This window comes from Hemitrygon akajei, unplaced genomic scaffold (genome assembly GCF_048418815.1).
Source record: "Hemitrygon akajei unplaced genomic scaffold, sHemAka1.3 Scf000121, whole genome shotgun sequence".
Lineage (NCBI taxonomy): Eukaryota > Metazoa > Chordata > Chondrichthyes > Myliobatiformes > Dasyatidae > Hemitrygon > Hemitrygon akajei.
Genome location: NW_027332007.1, coordinates 1,296,998 through 1,320,084, shown reverse-complemented (window position 1 = coordinate 1,320,084; position 23,087 = coordinate 1,296,998). Strand labels below are relative to the sequence as shown.

The 23,087-nt window shown below is 47.7% G+C and overlaps 1 protein-coding gene across 1 annotated transcript in view; it reads right to left on the bottom strand.

Annotated features, from left to right (window-relative positions):
• Window positions 1–9,934: 9,934 nt before the first annotated feature.
• LOC140723627 (NACHT, LRR and PYD domains-containing protein 3-like) overlaps window positions 9,935–23,087 on the bottom strand; it is a 49,752-nt gene continuing 36,599 nt past the window's right edge. The window contains exon 9 of the mRNA XM_073038202.1: window positions 9,935–10,025. Coding sequence (XP_072894303.1) covers window positions 9,935–10,025 — 91 coding nt within the window. The remainder of the gene's footprint in view (window positions 10,026–23,087) is intronic.

Here is a 23,087-nt window from a genome sequence, read left to right as displayed (position 1 = left end):
ACATTGGGATTCGTGTTTTAATTGGAGATCGTTTAATAACTTGTCTATATTTGATTTTTCCCAAACGCACAACTGTGATTGATTCATCCCATGATTGTACACTTTGGCTCTTGATGGAAAATTCACAATTTAATATGCAGAATAAGGGTTGGGTATTTAGAATTAAATGCAATATTGTGCTCGGATATTCAGTCACAGTCCGTGGTCGATGATTATGGGGTATTATTATTGACGAGTTTAAATATGAACGTCACTGCCGTGCCCGAGTTGGGACAGGAAATGTAACGGCAGTGTTAGTTTCGTGAGGGAAGTTCTGAATGAGCAATGAGATGATCTGTGCAGATATTCATGGACCTGATAGAAACATTTCTAACACGATTGCCGATATTGAGGGAGAAGCCTTGTCCCTGTGGTCAGTGACCGGTCTGAATACACAGTGACAATACCAGAGCGTCAGTGATGCGACACCAGCAGTCGTGATCGCTCTGTTTACTCCACGTTGAAGTGACAGGTCAGATCACTCGCTTTTCTCCTCTGATTCAGGGAATAAAGCGATAACCTGTTCAAGCTATACTTATAGCTCTGTCCTCAATACCCCGCAACAGTCTCGTAAAATCCCTATGAACTCATTCAATCTTATTGATACCGTTCCTTCAGAAAGGTGACCAGATCTGCATACAATACTCCTAATTCGGCGTCACCGACGTCATAAAACTTCAACATAACATCTCATCACCGATCCCCAATACCTTAACATATGAAGGTCAATGTACCAAATACCCTCTTTACGGCCCTGTCGAACTTTGATGCCGCTTTCGAGAGATTATGGATCTCCATTCCTAGATCCCCCTGTTCCACCGCACTCATCGCTGCCCCAACATTCAACGTGTGAATCCTCCTAACGCAACAGCTCGCAGTTCCCTGAATGAAATTACATCGACCACTTCTCAGCCCATTTTACCGGCTGCTCCAATGACTCTGAATGACTTTGATAGATTTGGGGAAGTCCGGTGAGTTTGGAACACCCGCCAATGGCATTAGGTCTGTGCTAAGTCTGAAGGAACGCGTAGTTCCAGAGTTTTCAGTCTCTCGATCCCTATAGGTAAAACACCAAAATATGTGCGCTGTATTTCCCCCGCGTTTCTTTCACATTGGAATCCGGCGACGTGTCTGTCCTCGCCTTCCCCCCTCGACCAGACTGAGGCTTTATAAAAAACTACAGCAATTGCACCCGACATTGCGGACTGACATTCGCATTTCCACAAAACTAGCATCGACTTTTCAAGCTTCCGTTAACACTGAGATTGCAAGTTGTTTCTGGAATCCTTGATCTCGGTCAGCGATACCCGGGACACGATCTCCGGTCTCGAACTGCGAACTGGGGGAACTGGACCGCTGAACAGGAGAGGTTTCGGGAACACAGAATCTCACGCTGGAGCGGGGCAGTGCATCCGAGCCAGGTGGACGGTGGGACTTGCAAGACAGAACTGTGGGTCACCAGGGCGGCGCTGATCTACACTGACAAACGTAGGTCGTCCCACTCGGAAAGAGAGGAGAATATACACAGGTGAATGCAGAAAAAAACACGATTCAAAGGGTCGTCAGTTGAGCTGGAGTGAGGAATCATGCGCGATAGTAAAGCGAGTGCGGAATGAGACGAACACGTATTTACACGGGTCCCCTTTGGTGCAGAGTTTGCCTGCAATGAGTGGTGAATTAGTTGAGCCAGGCAGGGAAACATCATTAATTCATGACATCCTTCCAGCAATGAGAGCCAGGGGATGTTTCATCGCGTCCTTCAGTTGTTCCCTGAACTTGGTCTGGGTGACGGTGTAAAGAGCCGTGTTTGTGCAGCAGCTCAGAAGCTGCAGCATCGAGCCCAGTTCTCGCAGAGAATCAGGAGGAAGCGTCACCGCAGAGGTAGCAGCCAGTCGGTTCCACGCAGAATACACAGTGAACGGTGCCCACAGCAGGACGAAATTGCCAGAGATGATCAGCAGTAAAACGAGGGATTTCCTGCGGCTCTCCATCTCCGGGTCCCTGGCACCCTGTCCCTTGTCAGCACACCGGAGTCTCCTGCGCCCTCTGCTGGTGACTAAAACATACCGGACGGTTATTGCATTCGTCAGGAGAACCAGCAGGAATGGCATTACAGGGGTGAGAAGGTAATGAAATAAGGCCATTGGTATTGCGACAGATAATGGCACATAATATGCAGTTTGAATACAGATAAATGGTGCAATTATCGCGGTATAACGACCTGAGAGCCGAAAAAACCAGTAAATGTTCTTTAAGCAGCTGATCGCAGTCACTGTCCCCAGAATCACAGCCGCAGTTTTCCCGGTGCAATATTTTGTTTTCAGTTTCTGGCAGCAAATGGCGACAAACCGGTCAAAGGTGAAAGTGACGGTGAACCAGACCGAACAATCGGTGGCGGCGTAAAGCAGGACGGCGTGGATTTTACACACTGGTGTATCCCCTGACCAGAGGAAAAGTTTCATTGGCGCGTAAGTATTCAGACTCTTGCTGAATATCAGGTCCAGGACAACGACCATAAGATCCGCCGCTGCCATGGCAACCAGGTAGCGAGTGACAACTCTGGAGAGACCACACTTTCCTCTGGACAGGATTAAAATCGTCACCAGGTTCACTACGGGGAGGAAAAAATAATATTCAAGTGACACACATCCGGAAGCGTTTTCTGTTAAGAATTTGTCCGATTTGTGGCTAGTGTGTAGATTTGTGGCTGGCGCTTAGTCGAGAGGGCGGTTCGCTGCGAGAATATTGCGGATTTGGATTATATTTCCAAATATTTGGATTTGGAAAATTAATTTGCATTGTAAACACAAGGTCTGGAAGCAACTTGATTCTGCAGCTGATGTTCTCGAGGGAGATGAAGCGACAGATAAGAAGCAACGTTTCGAGAGGCAAAATATCAAAGCCTCGGTCATGTCATGGTGTGTGCAACGGCTGGACAGAGTTTACCGGTTACATCACTGACCTGCGCAGTGCCAGGAGTCACAGAGAACAGCATTGCTGCAGAATTTGAAGCTATCAGAATGTCTTATCCGCAGTGTGCGACAGCAGCAATGATTTCAAATGGGCGATAAACATTAGAAAACAGTTTAAAAGTGTTGCATAGTTGAGCTTTAGAGAGAGACTTACCAGGAAGAGCAATGACAGCGAGGACGGGGAGGTAAATCACTTGAATGACTTTTAATGCATGCGCAATTCGAAGATCTAAGGTCATCCATTCATACTTCGCAAAGACAAACTGAGCAGCCCAGAAGACATTCTTCAGAATTTCTGCCACACTCCACGCTGCTGTTCCCGGACTCTGATCCATTCCGGAACCAGCAAACCTTCCTTCTGCAGCGTGCTCTCTCTGTCCCGCTGTGTGGATCGGCGAGTCACTGTGAGTGCCGGAGCGGCTGTTCAGTGAGATCTCAGTGATTCAGGTGCTTATTAATAGGAGAGGGAAACTCTCTTGTGACGCTAAAACCCTCCGTGGAAATGATGATAATGGCACTTAACGAAATGACACATGCAGGTAACCCTTTTTGCGTAGCAGCTGAGCAGCAGGTGTGGGGAGCTAGCTTCATATGTTTATAATTCGTTAATAAAATATTCAGTAGATTTAGCAAAAACTGAGTCAGAGTAAAATTCGAAGAAAAGTTTAGAATAAAACGTGCAGATTCTCTCCTTAAGTTCGTTTACAGAAAGCCGATGTTTGCTTCAAAAGCAACACACATAAAATGCTGGTGGAAGGCAGCAGACCAGGCAGCATCGATAGGGGGAAGCACCGTCGACGTTTCGGGCCGAGACCATTCGACAGCAGACCAGGCAGCATCGATAGGCGGAAGCACCGTCGACGTTTGGGGCCGAGACCATTCGGCAGCAGACCAGGCAACATCGATAGGGGGAAGCACCGTCGACGTTTCGGGCCGAGACCATTCGGCAGCAGACCAGGCAGCATCGATAGGGGGAAGCACCGTCGACGTTTCGGGCCGAGACCATTCGACAGCAGACCAGGCAACATCGATAGGGGGAAGCACCGTCGACGTTTCGGGCCGAGACCATTCGACAGCAGACCAGGCAGCATCGATAGGGGGAAGCACCGTCGACGTTTGGGGCCGAGACCATTTTGTGTGTGTTGCTTGAATTTCAAGCATCTGCAGATTTCCTCGTGTTTTTGTTTCAAAAGCTTACTTTTTATTATTGTGACTGCAAAGCAGGGTGGCATGAGTGTTTGGCTTAGAGAGTGAGAGAGAGTGAGAGAGAGAGAGAGAGAGAGAGAGAGAGAGAGAGAGAGAGAGAGAGAGAGAGAGAGAGAGAGAGAGAGAGAGAGAGAGAGAGAGAGAGAGAGAGAGAGAGAGAGAGAGAGAGAGAGAGAGAGAGAGAGAGAGAGAGAGAGAGAGAGAGAGAGACGGGAGAAAAAGAACTCTGCGGTAGAGAGTCTGGAGAGGGACTGAGAGTCTGAGGCAGGCAGACGGGAGTGAGGAGAGATTGAAGAAGGACACCGGAGGAAGAAAAAAATGCCTAATTACCATCAGCAGATATATTTCATTGATTCATTGATTTCATTATTATTTTATGTTGTGTTTTTGTATGCCTGCAAGAAAATGACATGTTCAGCACAGCGTTATGGGCCGAATGGCCTGTATCGTGCTGCAGGTTTTCTATGTTTCTATATTCCATGCTTCTAAACTGAATTTCAGAGCTGTATATGGTGACATAGATATACTTTCATAATAAATTTGCTTTAAAATTTGAGAGAGACTGTCGGAGAGAGTGAGAATCTGGGAGGGCGGAGAGGGAACGACTGGGAAGGGAGGAGAGTGAGACGGGAAGAAAGGCCAATGAGGGAGAGGGAGAGACCAAGACGGGAGATAGACCAGGAGGAGAGGGAGAGAAATCGTAGATGAGAGAGCAACCGGGGTGAGGGAGAAATTTGGGATGTGACCCGGGATATAGAGACGAGGCGAGGAGGCGTTGATGAGGGTAGACTGGGGGCCTGGAGAGTAAAAGAGGGTAGGAAGAGAAGTGTAGGAACAAGAGCGCGGGATGGGTAGAGAGAAAGATGGGGACAGCAGGAGAAACGAAATAAAGGGTGGTGAGAGGGGCTGGAGGACAGGGTGGGGGATGGAGAGGTGGGGGAAGAAATGGAGAGGGAAAAGGGGACAGAGGGGGATGGGAGGGGAGTGAGGAAGAGAGAAGCTGAGGGAGTTGGTAATAAACGAAACAGAGGCGATGATGGTTTTACTCATCACGTCTCCTCTTTTTATCTTTTCTTTCACTACCCCCCTCCTCAATCTGATGTCTCACTCTCAACCCGTTCCCAGCTAACCAGCCCGCACCGATAGACATCGCCTCCGTCTTCTCCAGACAGCCGACCCCCACTCCTGCCTTTGGCGGGCCTCAGTGACAACACGTTCCCCACTCCCCGGGACAGCCTGAAGGATTCGGGCCGAGCGACCTGAGGAGGGGAGGGAAAAAAATCATGGCGGTATTTTGGAGATGGGAGGGGTGTGGTAACGACGCCAAGCTCTTCCCGTAGCTACATTCCTCCCTATGGGTCCCCTTAGTGTTCCAGCTCCTTTGTTACGAGTCTCCCTGTCCCATCCTCGGCATCCTGTCACTCCTGAAACACTTCGCTCTCTGTTCCCTCGCTCTCCCCCCTATCACCGCCCATCTCACCCTGGCTGGCGGCCATTTTGTGATGTTTACCAATGACAACCGCTCTCCCAGCAACATAGAATGGGGCATACCCTTTTCCTCACCTTCCACTGACTTTTCTCGCTTTTTATTCAATCTCAACTCCTCATCTTCCCACTCATCTCCCTCGGTGCCCGCTCTCCAGACTCTCCATTTAACCTTCTGCCAACAGCCATTTTGTGACAGTGTGTGACCCTCCCTTGCACTTCCTCCACCATTAAGTGTGTCACTCCCTCACACTCACCATCTTGTCAACCCCTTTCCTATCTCATCATTCGCAAACCCCTTCTCTCCCTTCCCTTGCTCTCCTCTCCCCACCACTTCGATGTTCTGCATCGTATGCTGGTTGGCTGGCATTTTGCGATGCCAATTTTCGCCTCTCCTCATCGCTCTCTCTCTCTCTCTCTCTCTCTCTCTCTCTCTCTCTCTCTCTCTCTCTCTCTGTCTCTCCAACGTTACCAGTGAGTCACTCCCCTACTCACCCCGTCAGCCCTAACACATTTATCTGTTCCATTGGCCGTTCTCCCGCCATCCACCACATCCTGGGTGGTAAACATTTTCTGATGGGAAATTTCGCTCCCCCACCCAATCCCTTCCCCTTCCCTCAGTCGATCAATGAGTCGCTCCACTCTCCCTCCGTTGCGACACTCAACTCTCCGTCCCATCAGCCCTGACCTCATCCCTACCACTTGCTCCCCCTTTCCACCGTCCACGCCCCCCTTTCTTGCAGCTTGTCTTATTTGCGAAGGAAATGTCACCACCCATCCTTCCTCCACTATTGAAAAAGTCACTCACCCACCCTTCCCATCCTGTTCCTCCCCTCCCTGTCCAATCAAACCACTCCCTCCCGTCACATTACATCCTGTCCCTCCATGTCCCATCACTTCCCTTCCCTCCCCGTCCTGCCACCACCACCACCTCCCCCCCTTTCCGGTCGTTTCATCCCGTCTTTATCTTCTCCATGTCGGCCACCAGTTTGTGACAAGAACTTCCGCCCCTCCCCTTTCCTTCCCAAATTAAGTCAGTGACTTCGCTACGATCACTGTCTCATCAGTCCACTCCTCGTCCCGTCACTCTTCTTCCTCCCAAACCCCTCACCCCTCCTCCCCAAAACCCACATGTATATGTGTATGTGTGAATATCTGAGATATATACATTAATTTATTCAATGACAACATCATTAGAATTAAAACATATATACAATGCCCAGGACTATATAAAACACAAATTAAGCTGTTGTTATTTCAATCAATAACACACTCGACCCCGGGATTGTATCCATGGGCACCGCATGTTCCTTCGCCATAGATTCTGAGTGTGACAGTGGGCATTGTAAGTCAGTGTCTCACTCCATCCCTGGCGGACACATTAACCAAGGATTCGCCCATTTTAAATCAGCGCGTCCCTCCCTCTCTTGTGCTCACTTCTACCAAAGCCGTCACTCCCTTCCCAGCGGCCATTTCAAGTGAAGCGTCGGACATCCCACCTCGCCCGGAAGTTCCGGGAGTCTCCCGCATATTGATAGCAGTTCCCTGACGCCCGCGAATTATATACAACATACCGGAAATCGATATTTTTGAGAACGAGAGAGAGAGAGAGCGAGAGAGAGAGAGAGAGCGAGCGCGCGCGCCATGGCAGAAGATTCCAAAAAAGGAAAATATAAAACTACACTGCCCAATAATGACGGTCTTGCTCTCTGCACTGTTTTCAACTGTGACTTTTCTATTGCCCATGGGGGGTTGAATCACTGTTGAGATGAGTTTAACGGGTGTCATTCGTTCATTAGCATAGCTAACGCTATTTAAACTAGCTGGCTGGCCGCTAAGGAGCTGCTCTATTGCAGACATCCCACCTCTCCCGGGAGTTCCGGGAGTCTCCCGCAAATTGATGGTGTCTGCTTCCCTGAAATGAGATTTTGCAGGGTGGAATTAATTGAGTGATGGAATGGTGCAGACGGAGATTTACTGAGTGTTTGGCATTGCAAATGTGTGATGGGACGGTGTGGAGGGAAATTCACTCTGTGTCTGACCCCGGGAGTGTGTGATGGGACGGTGTGGAGGGAGATTCACTCTGTGTCTGACCCCGGGAGTGTGTGATGGGACGGTGAGGAGGGAAATTCACTCTGTGTCTGACCCCGGGAGTGTGTGATGGGACGGTGTGGAGAGAGATTCACTCTGTGTCTGACCCCGGGAGTGTGTGATGGGACGGTGAGGAGGGAGATTCACTCTGTGTCTGACCCCGGGAGTGTGTGATGGGACGTTGTGGAGGGAGATTCACTCTGTGTCTGACCCCGGGAGTGTGTGATGGGACGTTGTGGAGGGAGATTCACTCTGTGTCTGGTCTCGGGTGTGAGTAAACTTAGAAATGTAAATTTACAAATTTAAATTAAACAATGTGTGAGCTGCTGACGTGCGGGAATAAATAAGCTGCTCCCGACTCACTCACAGTCACACACAATTAACTGACCGGCGACAACGAGTGACCGGTTGAATAATCAGTCCCGTTTCTCACCGTCACTCTGCATCGGGAAACCGATGATTATAAAATCACACTTCAGGGCCGTGTCCGGGATCGCTGCAGATCCAGGGTCACTGCCAAGGTATTTGTCAATTTAACATCATTATATCGGCCAGGTTGCCGAATACACCGTCCTCAGCAAAAGGAGCAAAAGGATTCCCTCCCGGGATAATCCCAGCCCGGGATACCGGTGTCCCAGACTGAGCCCCGGCCCCCGGGCTCTTCCTGTCTGGGTAATTCTCCGGGGTGTCACGTGGGAGTCTCTAACAGGCAAATCCGGCGGAAGCTGCCCCGCCGGACAACAGGCGGAAACACGTCACTGCGGGACCGCTCCGAGTGACACACAGCGCGAGACCTGAGCCGGTTCCGTTCAAACCGTTGGGAATCACCCCTGGCGCGCGGTCATTAAAGGTAAGGGCGGGAGTTAAAGAGGAGGGCGGGGAATCGGCCAAAATGTCCCCATCCCGCGGGCGGGGATGTTCACGCATTCACATGTTCACACGGTCACTCTCAGTCCGGGTCTGGGTTCCTGCAGAGATCTCAGTTCCTTCTTCCCGGTCTCACTGAACCGATTCTCCCACAGCCTGAAACAGATGAAAGAATAAAGATGAAATAAACAGATTACACAACAGTGTCAGTAACAGGGGACCGGGGTTAATGTTTCAACAACACTCACAGAAAACCCATGGATCCGCTGATATCTTATCACATTGAACATTAACACAAACACTCACAAGATCCACTCCAGACTCGGGAGGGTCAGTATGAGGCGGCGGAGAGCGGGGACAGATCGGTCTGCCAGCGAGTTCCATCCCAGGTCCAGCCCCGTCAGTGATGGGTTTGAACTGAGAGCGGAGACGAGATCCTCGGCACCAGCATCTGTGAGACCGACACCCCTCAGCCTGGAGATGAGAGAGAGTAAGGGTGAAGGACACAGAGAGACAGGAGACGGTACAAATCCCCAGTGTTTATCAGTAACACAATTACTGATCACATGAACGTTCAGTGTCAGACACCCAGAGACTGTAAACTCAATTTCCCACAGTCTGGTACTTACCGCAGTGTCTGTATTTTACACTCTTGGTTTCTCAGAACCGCAGACACCAGTTTCACTCCTGAATCTCCCAGTTTATTACCACTCAGGTTCATCTCTGTCAGTGATGGGTTTGTACAGAGACCGGAGGCGAGATCCTCGGCACCAGAATCTGTGAGACCGACATTGTGCAGCCTGGAGATGAGAGAGAGTGAGGGTAAAGGTCACAGAGAGACAGGAGACGGTACAAATCCCCGTTTATCAGTAACACAATTACTGATCACAATAATGTTCAGTGTCAGACAACCAGCGACTGTAAACACAATCTCCCACAGTCTGGTACTTACCACAGTTTCTGTATTTTACACTTCGGGTTCCTCAGAGCCGCAGACACCAGTTTCACTCCTGAATCTCCCAGTTTATTATCACTCAGGTCCAGCTCTGTCAGTGATGTGTTTGTACTGAGAGCGGAGACGAGATCCTCGGCATCAGAATCTGTGAGACCGACATAATTCAGCCTGGAGATGAGAAAGAGTGAGGGTGAAGGACATAAAGAGACAGGAGACGGGACAAATCCCCAGTGTTTTTCAGTAACACAATTACTGATCACATTAATGTTCAGTGTCAGACATACAGTGATGGTAAACACAATCTCCCACAGTCTGGTACTTACCCCAGTTTCTGTATTTTACACTCCGGGTTCCTCTGCGCCGCAGACACCAGTTTCACTCCTGAATCTCCCAGGTCATTCATCCCAAGTCTAAACACAAATAGACAGATTGATGAACAAAGTGATTGAAACCGTGGGTCTGGGGGAATTCCTTGCACTCGGATATTTCAGGAAACATGAAACCCTTCAGTAAATCACTGATCGGAGTTCCCATCACTGTCAATGTCCCTCACTGCCCAGCTCCAGGGTATTCACCGAATGTCAGTAATTTCGTCTGTCGGTGTGACCCTGTAAACTCCACACATTCTGTCCCATTCCACGATGGAGAGAAAAGTGTTCCTGACGGAAATGCAGAAATGTCAATGGGACACAGTGAAATAGACCCACCCGAGATAAAGGGATGGGGAAGAGAGATCCCACAGGAGGAAGGCGGATGGGAGAGAGAGATACCACAGGAGGAAAGGGGATGGGGAAGAGAGATCCCACAGGGGGAAGGTGGATGGGGAAGAGAGATCTCATAGGAGGAAGGGGGATGGGAGAGAGAGATACCACAGGAGGAACGGGGATTGGGAAGAAGGATCCCACAGGAGGAAGGGGGATGGGGAAGAGAGATCGCACAGAAGGAAGGGGGAAAGAGAAGAGAGATCCCACAGGAGGAAGGGGGATGGGGAAGAGAGTTCCCACAGGAGGAAGGGGATGGGGAAGAGAGATCCCAAAGGAGGAAGGGGATGGGGAAGAGAGATCGCACAGGAGGAAGGGCGATAGGAAAGAGAGATCCCACAGGAGGAAGGGTGATAGGGAAGAGAGATCCCACAGGAGGAAGGAGCATGGGGAAGAGAGATCCGATAGGAAGAGGAGGGACGGGGAAGCGAGATCATACAGGAGGATGGGGGAATGAGTAGGAGAATTACCTCAGGAGGAATGGAGATGGAAAAGAGAGATCCCACAGGAAGAGGGAGCATGGGAACAGAGGATCCACAGGAGGAATTGGAATGGGGAAGACAGATCCCATAGGAGGAAGTTGGATGGATGAGTGATCCCAAAGGAGGAAGGCGGGTGGGGAAGAAAAATCTCATAGTAGGAAGTGGGATGGGGAAGAGAAATCCGAAGGGAAGAAGAGGATGGGAAAGAGAGGCCCCACAGGAAGAAGGGAAAAGGGGAATGGAGATCCAACAGCAGGAAGGAATGGGGAAGAGAGATCCCACAGGAAGAAAGGGGGTGGGAAAGATAAATCCCACAGATGGAAGGAGCATGCGGAAGAGAGAACCGACAAGAAGAGGAGGGACGGAGAAGAGAGTTCATGCAGGAGGAAGTCGGATGGAAAAGCCATCCCAAAAGAGGAAGTGGGATGGAGAGGAGAGATCCCACAGGAGGAAAGGGGATGGGGGAGAGCGATCCCACAGGAGGAAGGGGGATGGGGAAGAGAGTTCCCACAGGAGGAAGAGGGATGGGGAAGAGAGGTCCCACAGGAGGAAGGGGGATGGGGAAGTGAGATCCAACAGGAGGAAGGGGGATTGGGAAGTGAGATCCAACAGGAGGAAGGGGGATTTGGAAGGGAGATCCCACAAAATGTGTGGGGGATTTGAACAGAGGCTCCACAGGAAAATGGGGGATAGGGAAAAGAGATCCCACTGGAAGTGGGGTGGATGGGAACAGAGACCCCACAGGAAAATGTTGGATGGGGACAAGAGATCCCAGAGGAGGAAGGCGGATGGGGAAGAGTGATCCCACTGGAGGAAGTGGGATAGTTAAGAGAGATCCCTCAGGATGAAAGGGGTGGGTAAGATAAATCCCACGGGAGGAAGGGCATGTGGAAGAAAGATCCCACAGGAAGAGGAGGGACGGGGAAGAGAGATCATACAGCAAGATGGGGGATGAGTAGGAGAGATAACTCAGGAGGAAAGGGGATGGAAAAAAGAGAGATCCCACAGGATAGGGGATGCGGAAGAGAGATCCCACAAGAGGAAAGTGGATAGGGAAGCGAAACCCACAGGAGGATCGAGCATGGTGAAAAGAGATCAGACAGGAGGATGGGGGATGAGTAGGAGAGATCCCATGGGAGGAAGTGGGATGTGGATGGGAGAGCCTACAGTATGATTTCGGATGGACGAGTGATCCCAAAGAGGAATGTGAATGGGGAAGAGATGCCCCACAGGAGGAAGGGGGATGGGGAAGAGAGTTCCTACTGGAGTACGGGGATGGAGGGAAGAGAGTTCCTACTGGAGTACGGGAATGGAGGAGAGAGATCCCACAGGAGGAAGGGAGATGAGAAAGACAGATGCCACAGGAAGAGGGGAATGGGAACAGAGGCCCAAATGAAGGAAGGGGGATGGTGAAGAAAGATCCCAAAGGAGGATGTGCGATGGGGAAAATAGATGCCACGGGAGGAAATTGGATGGGGAAGAGTGATCCCACTCGATGTAGGGGATTGGGAAGAGAGGTCCCTCAGGAGGAAGAGGTTTGGGGAAGAGTGATCCCAAAAGAGAATGGGGAATGGGGAAGAGAGATGCTACAGGTGGAAAGGAACTGGGGAAGTGAGATCCCACAGGTGGATTGTTACCCATGCCATGTGCTAGTGAGGCTAGAAATAGGAAGATAATGCAGCTAAATACGTGGCTGAGGGGATGGTGCATGAGGGATGGGTTCATGTTTCTGGACAATTGGAATTTCTTCCAGGGGAGGTGGGACGCTTTCAAATTGGACAGTTTGCACTTGAACTGGAGGGGAACTAACCTCCTTGCCGGTAGGTTAGTATGTTCCGCTCCGGGGGTTTGCAGGGGGAGGGGAACCAGAGTGTTAGAGCAGATAGTGATGTGGAGGAGGATAAGGGTCATGCGAGGACTGCTTGTATAGACAGATATCAATGGTTTGTACGTGATAGAAATTTTCTCAGGTGCATCTATTTCCATACGAGGAATATTGTAGGTAAGGCAGATGAGTTTATTGCGTGGATTTGCACATAATGATTTCGACATTATTGCTATTAGTAAGACTTGGTTGCAGGAGGGTCAGGACTGGCAGCTTCATGTTCTGGGTTTCCGTTGTTTCAGACGTGATAGGGGGTAGGGATGAAAGGGGGAGGAGTGGCATTACCAGTCAGGGAGAATATCACAGCTGTGCGTAGACGGGACAGCACGGAGGGTTCGTCCATAGAGGCCATTTGGGTGGCGTTGGGAAAGGTGTGACCACACTAATATGGTTGTATTATAGACCGCCCAATAAGCAGAGGGAATTCGAGGATCAAATCTGCAGAGAGTTAGCACACCACTGTAAGAAACAGAAAGTTGTAATCATAGGGGATTTTAACTTTCCACATATTGACCGGGACTCCCACTCTGAGAAAGGGTTAGATGGCGTGCAGTTTGTCAAATGTGTTCAGGAAAGTTTACGAAATCAATATATTGAGGTACCAATGAGAGAGGATGCAATACCTGATCTCCTATTAGGGAACCAGACAGGTCAGGTGACAGAAGTATCTGTAAGCAAACATTTTGGGTCCAGTGACCATAATGTCATTAGTTTCAAGATAATTATGGATAAGGATAGGACTGGTCCACCAGTTAAGGTTCTGAATTGGAGAAGGGCCAATTTTGTGGAAATGAGAGCGGATCTGGGAAGAGTGGATTGGGATAAGTTGTTATCTGGCAAGGATCTGTTCAGTAAGTGGAACGCCTTCAAGGGTGAAATTTTGAGAGTGCAGAGTTTGCATGTTCCTGCCAGGATTAAAGGAAAGTTAACAGGCATAGGGAACCTTGGTTTTCAAGGGATATTGGCGATCTGGTTAAGTAGGTGTTTAGCAGGTACAGGCAACAAGGAACAAATGAGGTACTTAAAGAGTATAGAAAATGTAAGGGATTACGAAAGAAGGAAATCAGAAAGGCAAAAAGAAGACATGAGGTTGCATTGGCAGATAACGTGAAGGTAAACCCGAAGGATTTCTACACGTATATTGAGAGTAAAAGGATAGTAAAGGACAAAATTGGTCCCCTAGAAGATCAGGGTGGTTGTCTATGTGTACAGGCTCACGAGATGGGGGAGATCTTAAACAGTTTATTTTTTTTTTGCGTCAGTGTTTACTCAGGAAACTGGCATTGCGGATGAGGAATTAAGGGAAACAAACAGTAGTGTCATGGAACATATAGAGATTAAAGAGGAGGAGCTGCTTGCTGCCTTACAGCGAATAAAGGTAGATAAATCCCCCAGAACTGAAATGATATTTCCTCAGACCTTGAGAGAGACTGATGTAGAAATTGCAGGGGCCCAGGCAGAAATATTTAAAATATCCTTAGCTACGGGTGCGGTGCCGGAGGATTGGAGTGTAGTTCATGTTGTTCCGTTGTTTGAAAAGGACTCCAAACGTACACCAGGTAATTACAGGCCACCAAGCCTGACATCAGAAGTAGGTAAATTATCGGAAGGTGTTCTGAGAGATCGGATATACAAGGATTTGGACAGCCAGGGGCTTTGTGTGTCGTAGATCATGTTTAATGATTCTTGTAGTTTTTCGATGAGGTTACCAAGAATGCATATGAAGGAAAGGCTGTGGGTGTTGTCTACATGGACTTTTGTTAAGGACTTTGACAAGGTCCCACATAAGAGGTTAGTTCTAAAGGTCCAGATACTAGGTATCCATGGAGAGGGTTGTAAACTGGATTCGAAATTGTCTGTGTGGGAGAAAACAGAGAGTGGTAGTGGATGATTGCTCCTCAGACTGGAGGCCTGTGACTCGTGTTGTGTCTCAGGGATCTGTACTGGGACCATTGTTGTTTGTTGTCTATATCAATGATCTAGATGATAATGTGATAAACTGGATCAGCAAGTTTACTGATGACACTAAGATTGGAGGCGTTGTGGACAGCGAGGAAGGCTTTCAAAGCTTGCAGAGGGACCTGGACCAATTGGAAGAATGGGCCAGAAAATGGCAGATGAAATTTATATCATATAACTTATAAGCATTTAACAATTACAGCACGGAAACAGGCCATCTCGGCCCTTCTAGTCCGTGCCGATTACTTATTCTCACCAAGTCCCACCTACCTGCACTCAGCCCATAAACCTCCATTCCATTCCTATCCTGTCCATATCCCTATCCAATTTTACTTTAAATGACAAAATCGAACCAGCCTCTACCACTTCTACTGGAAGCTTGTTCCACACAGCTACCACTCTCTGAGTAAAGAAGTCCCCCCTCGAGTTACCCCTAAACTTTTTCCCCTTCACTTTCAACTCATTCCCTCTTGTTCTAACCTCCCTTACTCTCAATTGAAAAAGACTATTCACGTCAACTCTGTCTATCCCCCTCATAATTTTAAATACCTCTATCAAGTCCCCCATCAACCTTCTACGCTCCAAAGAATAAAGATCTAACTTGTTCAACCTTTCTCTGTAACTTCGGTGCTGAAACCCAGATAACATTCTAGTAAATCTCCTCTGTACTCTCTCTATTTTGTTGACAACTTTCCTATAATTTGGTGACCAGATCTGTACACAATACTCCAAATTCGGCCTTATCAATGCCTTGTACAATTTTAACATTACATCCCAACTCCTATCCTCAATACTCTGATTTATAAAAGCCAGCATACTAAAAGCTTACTTCACCACCCTATCCGCATGAGATTCCACCTTCAGGGAACTATGCACCATTATTCCTAGATCACTCTGTTCTACTGCATTCCTCAATGCCCTACCATTTACCATGTGTGCACTATTTGGATTATTCCTTCCAAAATGTAGCACCTCACACTTATCAGCATTAAACTCCATCTGCCATCATTCAGCCCACTCTTCTAACTGGCCTAAATCTTTGAACAACAAGCTTTGAAAACCTTCATTATCCACAATGTCACCTATCTTAGTTTCATCTGCATTCCTACCAATCCAATTTACCATTCCATCATCCAGATCATTAATGTATATGACAAACAACATTTGACCCAGTACAGATAACTGAGGCACACCACTAGTCACCACTTTAATGCAGACAAATGTGAGGTGTTGCATCTTGGAAGGACAGATCAAGGTAGGGCATACACAGTAAATGGTAGGGCACTGAGGAATGCGGAGGAACAAAGGGATCTGGGAGTTCAGATACATAATTCCCTGAAAGTGGCGTCACAGGTAGACAGATTTGTAAAGAACGCTTTTGGCATTCTGGCATTCATAAATGTACGTACTGGGTATAGGTGTTGGGCTGTTATGGTGAGATTGTATAGGATATTGGTGAGGCCAAGTTTTGAATATTTTGTGCAGTTCTGGTCACCTAACTATAGGAAAGATATCAGTAAGATTGAAAGAGTGCAGAGAAGATTTACTAGGATGTTGCCCGGTCTTCAGGAGTTGAGTTACAAGGAAAGATTAAACAGGTTATGATTTTATTTCATGGAGCGCAGAAGAATGAGGGGAGATTTGATAGAAGTTTACAAAACTCTGATGGGTATAGACAGGGTAGGTGCAAATGGGCTCTTTACACAGAGATTAGGAGAGATAAATTACAAGAGGACTCGGCTTCACGGTGAAAGGGGAAAGGTTTACGGGGAAATTCTTCACTGAGGGAGTGGAACTAGCTGCCATTTGATGTAGAAAATGCGGACTCACTCTTAAGCTTTAAGAATAAATTAGATAGATGCATGGATGGGAGAGGTCTGGAGGGTTATGGACTGGTTGCAGGTCACTGGGACAAGCAGAAGGAAGTTTCGGCACAGAGCAGAAGGGCCGATTGGCTTGTTCTCTGTGCACTGCTGTTTTATGATTTTATGATTCTATGAAGGGGTGTCGGGAGGAGAGTTCACTCAGGCGGAAAGGCGAATGGGAAGAGAGCTCCCACAGGAGGAAGGGAGATGGGGAAGGGATATCCCACAGGAGGATGTGGGAAGGGGAAGAGAGATCCCACAGGAGGAAAGGGGAAGGGGAAAAGCGATCCCACAGGAGGAAGGGAGATGGGGAAGACAGATCTCACAGGAAGAAGGGAGATGGGGAAGGGATATCCAACAGGAGCATGTGGGAAGGGGAAGAGAGAACCCATAGGAGGAAAGGGGAAGGGGGAAAGCGATCCCACCGGAGGAAGGGGGGAGTGGAAGAGAGAACTCGCAGGAGGAAGGGGGATGGGAAGGGATACCACTGGAGTACAGGGGATGGGGAGGGGATCCCACAGGAAGAAGGGGATGGGGAAGAGAGATCCCACAGCAGGATGAGGGATGGGGAAGAGAGATCCCTTGGGAGGAAGGGGGAAGGAGAGAGAGGGATTAAACAGGATGAAGGGGGAAGGGGTTGAGAGATATGCCAGAAGGAAGAAGGATGTGGAAGAGAGATCCCACAGGAGGATGTGTGATTGGGAAGACAGATCTCAAAAGAGGAAGGGGGATGGGGAAGAGAGATCCTACAGGAGGAAGAAGGATGTGGAAGAGAGATCCCACAGTAGGATGTGGGATTGGGAAGACAGATCTCAAAGGAGGAAGTGGGATGCGGATGAGAAATTCCAAAGGTGGATGAGGTATTCCGAAGAGAGATCCGACAGGAGGAACGGGGATGAGTAGGTGAGATCCCAGAGGAAGGGGGATGGGGGAGAGAGATCCCACGGGAGGAAGGGTGTTGGGGAAGAGACATCCCACATGTGGAAGGTGATAGGGAGGGGGGGGGGGGATCCCACAGCAGGAAGGAATGGGGAAGGGAGATCCCACAGAAGGAAGGGGAATGGGGATGAGAGATCCCACAGGAGGAAGGTGGATGCTGAGGAGAGATCCAACAGTTGGAAGGAAGGGGGAGTGGGAACAGAGAGGCCAGAGGACGAAAGGGGGATGGGAAAGCGAGATCTCACAGGTGGATTGCTACCCGTGCCACGTGCTAGTGAGGTTAGAAAGAGGAAGATAATGCAGCTAAATACGTGGCTGAGGGGATGGTGCATGAGGGCGGGGTTCATGTTTCTGGACAATTGGTATTTCTTCTAGGGCAGGTGCAACCAGTTCGAATTGGACAGTTTGCACCTGAACTGGAGGGGGACTAACATCCTTGTCGGTAGGTTAGCAAGTTCTGCTCCGGGGGTTTTAAACTAGGATGTAGGGAGAGGGGCAGAGTGTTAGAGCAGATAGTGAGGTGGAGGAGGATAAGGGTCATGCGAGGACTGCTTGTATAGACAGATATCAAAGGTTTGTACGTGATAGAAATGTTCTCAGGTACATCTATTTTGATGCAAGGAGTATTGTAGGTAAGGCAGATGAGTTTAGTGCGTGGATTGGCACATGATGATTTCGACATTATTGCTATTAGTAAGACTTGGTTTGCAGGAGGGTCAGGACTGGCAGCTTCATGTTCCGGGTTTCCGTTGTTTCAGACGTGATAGGGGTTAGGGATGAAAGGGGGAGGAGTGGCATTACTAGTCAGGAAGAATATCACAGCTGTGCGTAGACGGGACAGGCCGGAGGGCTCATCTACAGAGGCCATATGGGTGGAGCTGAGGAACGGGAAAGGTGTGACCACACGAATAGGGTTGTCTGATAGACCGCCCAATAGGCAGAGAAAATCGGAGGAGCAAATCTGTAGAGAAGTAGCAGACCAATGTAAGAAACAGCAAGTTGTAATAGTAGGGGATTTTAACTTTCCACATATTGACGGCGACGCCCACTCTGAGAAAAGGTTAAATGGCCTAGAGTTTGTCAAATGTGTTCAGGAAAGTTTACGAAATCAATATATTGAGGTACCAATGAGAGAGGGTGCAATACCTGATCCCCTATTAGGGAACCAGACAGGTCAGGTGACAGAAGTATGTGTAGGTGAACATTTTGGGTCCAGTGACCATAATGTCATTAGTTTCAAGATAATTATGGATAAGGATAGGACTGGTCCACCAGTTAAGGTTCTGAATTGGAGAAGGGCCAATTTTGTGGAAATGAGAGAGGATCTGGGAAGAGTGGATTGGGATAAATTGTTTTCTGGCAAGGATGTGTTCAGTAAGTGGAACGCCTTCAAGGGTGAACTTTTGAGAGTGCAGAGTTTGCATGCTCCTGCCAGGATTAAAGGCAAAGTTAACAGGCATAGGGAAACTTGGTTTTCAAGGGATATTGGCCATCTGGTTATTTAGGTGTTTAGCAAGTATAGGCAACAAGGAAGAAATGAGATACTTGAAGAGTATAGAAAATGTAAGGGAATACTAAAGAAGGAAATCAGGAAGACAAAAAGAAGACATGAGGTTGCTTTGGCAGATAATGCGAAGATAAACCCGAAGGGTTTCTACAAGTATATTGAGAGTAAAAGGATAGTAAAGGACAAAATTGGTCCCCTGGAAGATCAGAGTGGTTATCTATGTGTGGATCCTCACGAGATGGGGGAGATCTTAAACAGTTTTGTTCCATCAGTGTTTACTCAGGAAACTGGCATAGCGGATATGTAATTAAGGGAAACAAGCAGTAGTGTCATGGAACATATAGAGATTAAAGAGGAGGAGCTGCTTGATGTCTTACAGCGAATAAAGGTAGATAAATCCCCCGCACCTGACATGATATTTCCTCGGACCTTGAGAGAGACTAATGTAGAAATTGCAGGGGCCCTGGCAGAAATATTTAAAATGTCCTTCGCCACGGGTGCGGTGCCAGAGGATTGGAGGGTAGCTCATGCAGTTCCGTTGTTTGAAAAAGGCTCCAAAATTACACCAGGTAATTACAGGCCAGTAAGCCTGACATCAGTAGTAGGTAAATTAACGGAAGGTGTTCTGAGAGATCGGATATACAAGGATTGGTACAGCCACCAGCTGATTAAAGGTAGTCAGAATGGCTTTGAGCATGGTAGATCGTGTTTAATGAATCCTGCAGTGTTTTTCGAGGAGGTTACCAAGAATGCATATGAAGGAAAGGCTGTGGATGTTGTCTACATGGACTTTTGTAAGGCCTTTGACAACGTCCCACACGTAAAAGGTCAGTTCAGAAGGTTCAGACACTAGGTATCCATGAAGAGGTTGTAAACTGGATTCGAAATTGTCTGTGTCGGAGAAGACAGAGAGTGGTAGTGGATGATTGCTTCTCAGACTGGAGGCCTGTGACTAGTGTTGTGATTCAGGGATCTGTGCTGGGACCATTGTTGTTTGTTGTCTATATGAATCATCTAGATGATAGGGTGATAAATTGGATCAGCGAGTTTGCGGATGACACTAAGATTGGAGGCATTGTGGTCCAATTGGAAAAATGTGCCAGAACATGGCAGATGGAATTTAATGCAGACAAGTGAGAGGTGTTGCATTTTAGAAAGGTCAAATCAAGGTAGGACATACACAGTAAATGGTAAGGCACTGAGGAGTGCAGGGGAACAAAGGGATCTAGGATTTCAGATACATAATTCCCTGAAAGTGGTGCAACGGGTGGACAGGGTTGTAAAGAAGGCTTTTGGCAACCTGGCATTCATAAATCAAAGTATTGAGTATAGGAGATGGGATGTTATGATAAGGTTGTATAGGACATTGGTGGATCCAAATTTGGAGTATTGTGTGCAGTTCTGGTCACCTAATTATGTGAAAGATAACAGTAAGATTGAAAGAGTGCTGAGAAGATTTACTAGGATAATGCCGGGTCTTCAGGAGTTCAGTTACAAGGAAAAATTGAACATGTTATGACTTTTTTCCTTGGAGCGCAGAAGGATGAAGGGAGATTTGATAGAGGATTACAACATTATGAGGGTTTAAACAGGGTAAATGCGAATAGCCTCTTTCCACATAGATTAGAAGAGATAAATATGAGAAGACATGGCTTCAGCGTGAGACATGGACAGGGTGAGAGGTGGAGAGGAGTGAAAGAGGGAGAGGGGTGAGGGACAGAGAACTTTAGCCTTCGGTTAAGGGAACGCGCCAAGTTTTGGTTTATAACCATATAACAATTACAGCACGGAAGCAGGCGAACTCGGCCGTACTAGTACGTGCCGAACTCTTACACTGACCTAGTCCCACCGACCTGCACTCAGCCCCTAACCCTCCTTTCCTTTCCTGTCCATATAACTAAGCAATGTTACTTTAAATGACAAAATCGAACCTGTCTCTGCCCACTTCTACCAGAAGCTCGTTCCAGACAGCTACCACTCTCTGAGTAAAGAAGTTCCCCCTCGTGTTACCCCTGAACTTTCGCCCCCTAACTCTTTACTCATTCCCTCTTGTTCTAACCTCCCTTACTCTCAATTGAAAAAGACTATCCACGTCAACTCTGTCTATCCCCCTCATAATTTTAAATACCTCTATCAAGTCCCCCATCAACCTTCTACGCTCCAAAGAATAAAGATCTAACTTGTTCAAACTTTCTCTGTAACTTCGGTGCTGAAACCAAGGTAACATTCTAGTAAATCTCCTCTGTACTCTCTCTATTTTGTTGACAACTTTCCTATAATTTGGTGACCAGATCTGTACACAATACTCCAAATTCGGCCTTATCAATGCCTTGTACAACTTTAACATTACATCCCAACTCCTATCCTCAATGCTCTGATTTATAAAGGCCAGCATACTAAAAGCTTACTTCACCACCCTATCCACGTGAGATTCCACCTTCAGGGAACTATGCACCATTATTCCTAGATCACTCAATGCCCTACCATTTACCATGTATGCCCTATTTAGATTATTCCTACCAAAAAGTAGCACCTCACACTTATCAGCATTAAACTCCATCTGCCAACATTCAGCCCACTCTTCTAACTGGCCTAAATCTTTGAACAACAAGCTTTGAAAACCTTCATTATCCACAATGTCACCTATCTTAGTTTCATCTGCATACTTACCAATCCAATTTACCATTCAATCATCCAGATCATTAATGTATATGACAAACAACATTGGACCCAGTACAGATCCCTGAGGCACACCACTAGTCACCACTTTAATGCAGACAAGTGTGAGGTGTTGCATTTTGGAAAGACAGATCAAGGTAGGACATACACAGTAAATGTTAGGGCACAGAGGAGTGTGGAGGAACAAAGGGATCTGGGAGTTCAGATACATAATTCCCTGAAGGTGGCGTCACAGGTAGACAGATTTGTAAAGAAGGCTTTTGGCATCCCGGCATTCATAAATCAAAGTACTGAGTATAGAAGTTGGGATGTTATGGTGAGATTGTATAGGATATTGGTGAGGCCAAGTTTTGAATATTTTGTGCAGTTCTGGTCACCTAACTATAGGAAAGATATCAGTAAGATTGAAAGAGTGCAGAGAAGATTTACCAGGATGTTGCCTGGTCTTCAGGAGTTGAGTTACAAGGAAAGATTGAACAGGTTATGATTTTATTTCATGGAGCGCAGAAGGATGAGGGGAGATTTGATAGAGTTTTACAAAATTATGAGGGGTATAGACAGGCTCATTCCACGTAGATTAGGAGAAATAAATTACAAGCGGACTTGAATTCACGGTGAAAGGGGAAAGGTTTAGGGGGAAGTTCTTCACTCAGAGAGTGGTGAGAGTGTGGAACAAGCTGCCAGCTGATGTAGAAAATGCAGAAAATGCAAAATAAGTTTTAAGAATAAATTGGATAGACGTATGGAAGGGTGAGTTCTGGAGGATTATGGACTGGGTGCAGGTCAATGGGACTTGTGGAATAAAGTTTCGGCACAGAGCCGAAGGGCCGAATGGCTTGTTTTCTGCGCTGTAGTTTTCCATGATTTTATGATTCTATGAAGGGGGATGCGGAATAGAGTTCCCACAGGATGAAGGGTGATGGAGAAGAGAGATCCCACAGGAGGAAGGCGGATGGGGAAGAGAGATCCCACAGGGTCATGGGGAAAAGACACCCCACAGGTGAATGAAGAAAGGGTAATAGAGAGCCCACAGGAGAAATGGGGATCGGGACGAGATCCCTAAGAATGGAAGGGGGATTGGATTGAGTAGTCCCACAGGAGGATTCCAAAGGTAAACGTTAATCCTACAAGACGATAGGATGCAGATAATTTTTTTTTTACATGTGTGTTGGGTCTGAACAGAGGACCAGAGGAGATGCGCCCTCTCTCTCTGCGTATCTGGTACTGAACAAAGTTACAAACGGAATGGCAGTGGAGGACAATCTGACGGTGGTATTTCTTTCCTTCTCACTGTGACAGTCTGCTGACACTCTCTTGTCCCTCACCGGAAGGGGGTATGAATCCTGCAGTCAAGTGTCGGTCGGGGTGTCAGTAAAAGTGAGAAGGAACATTGTC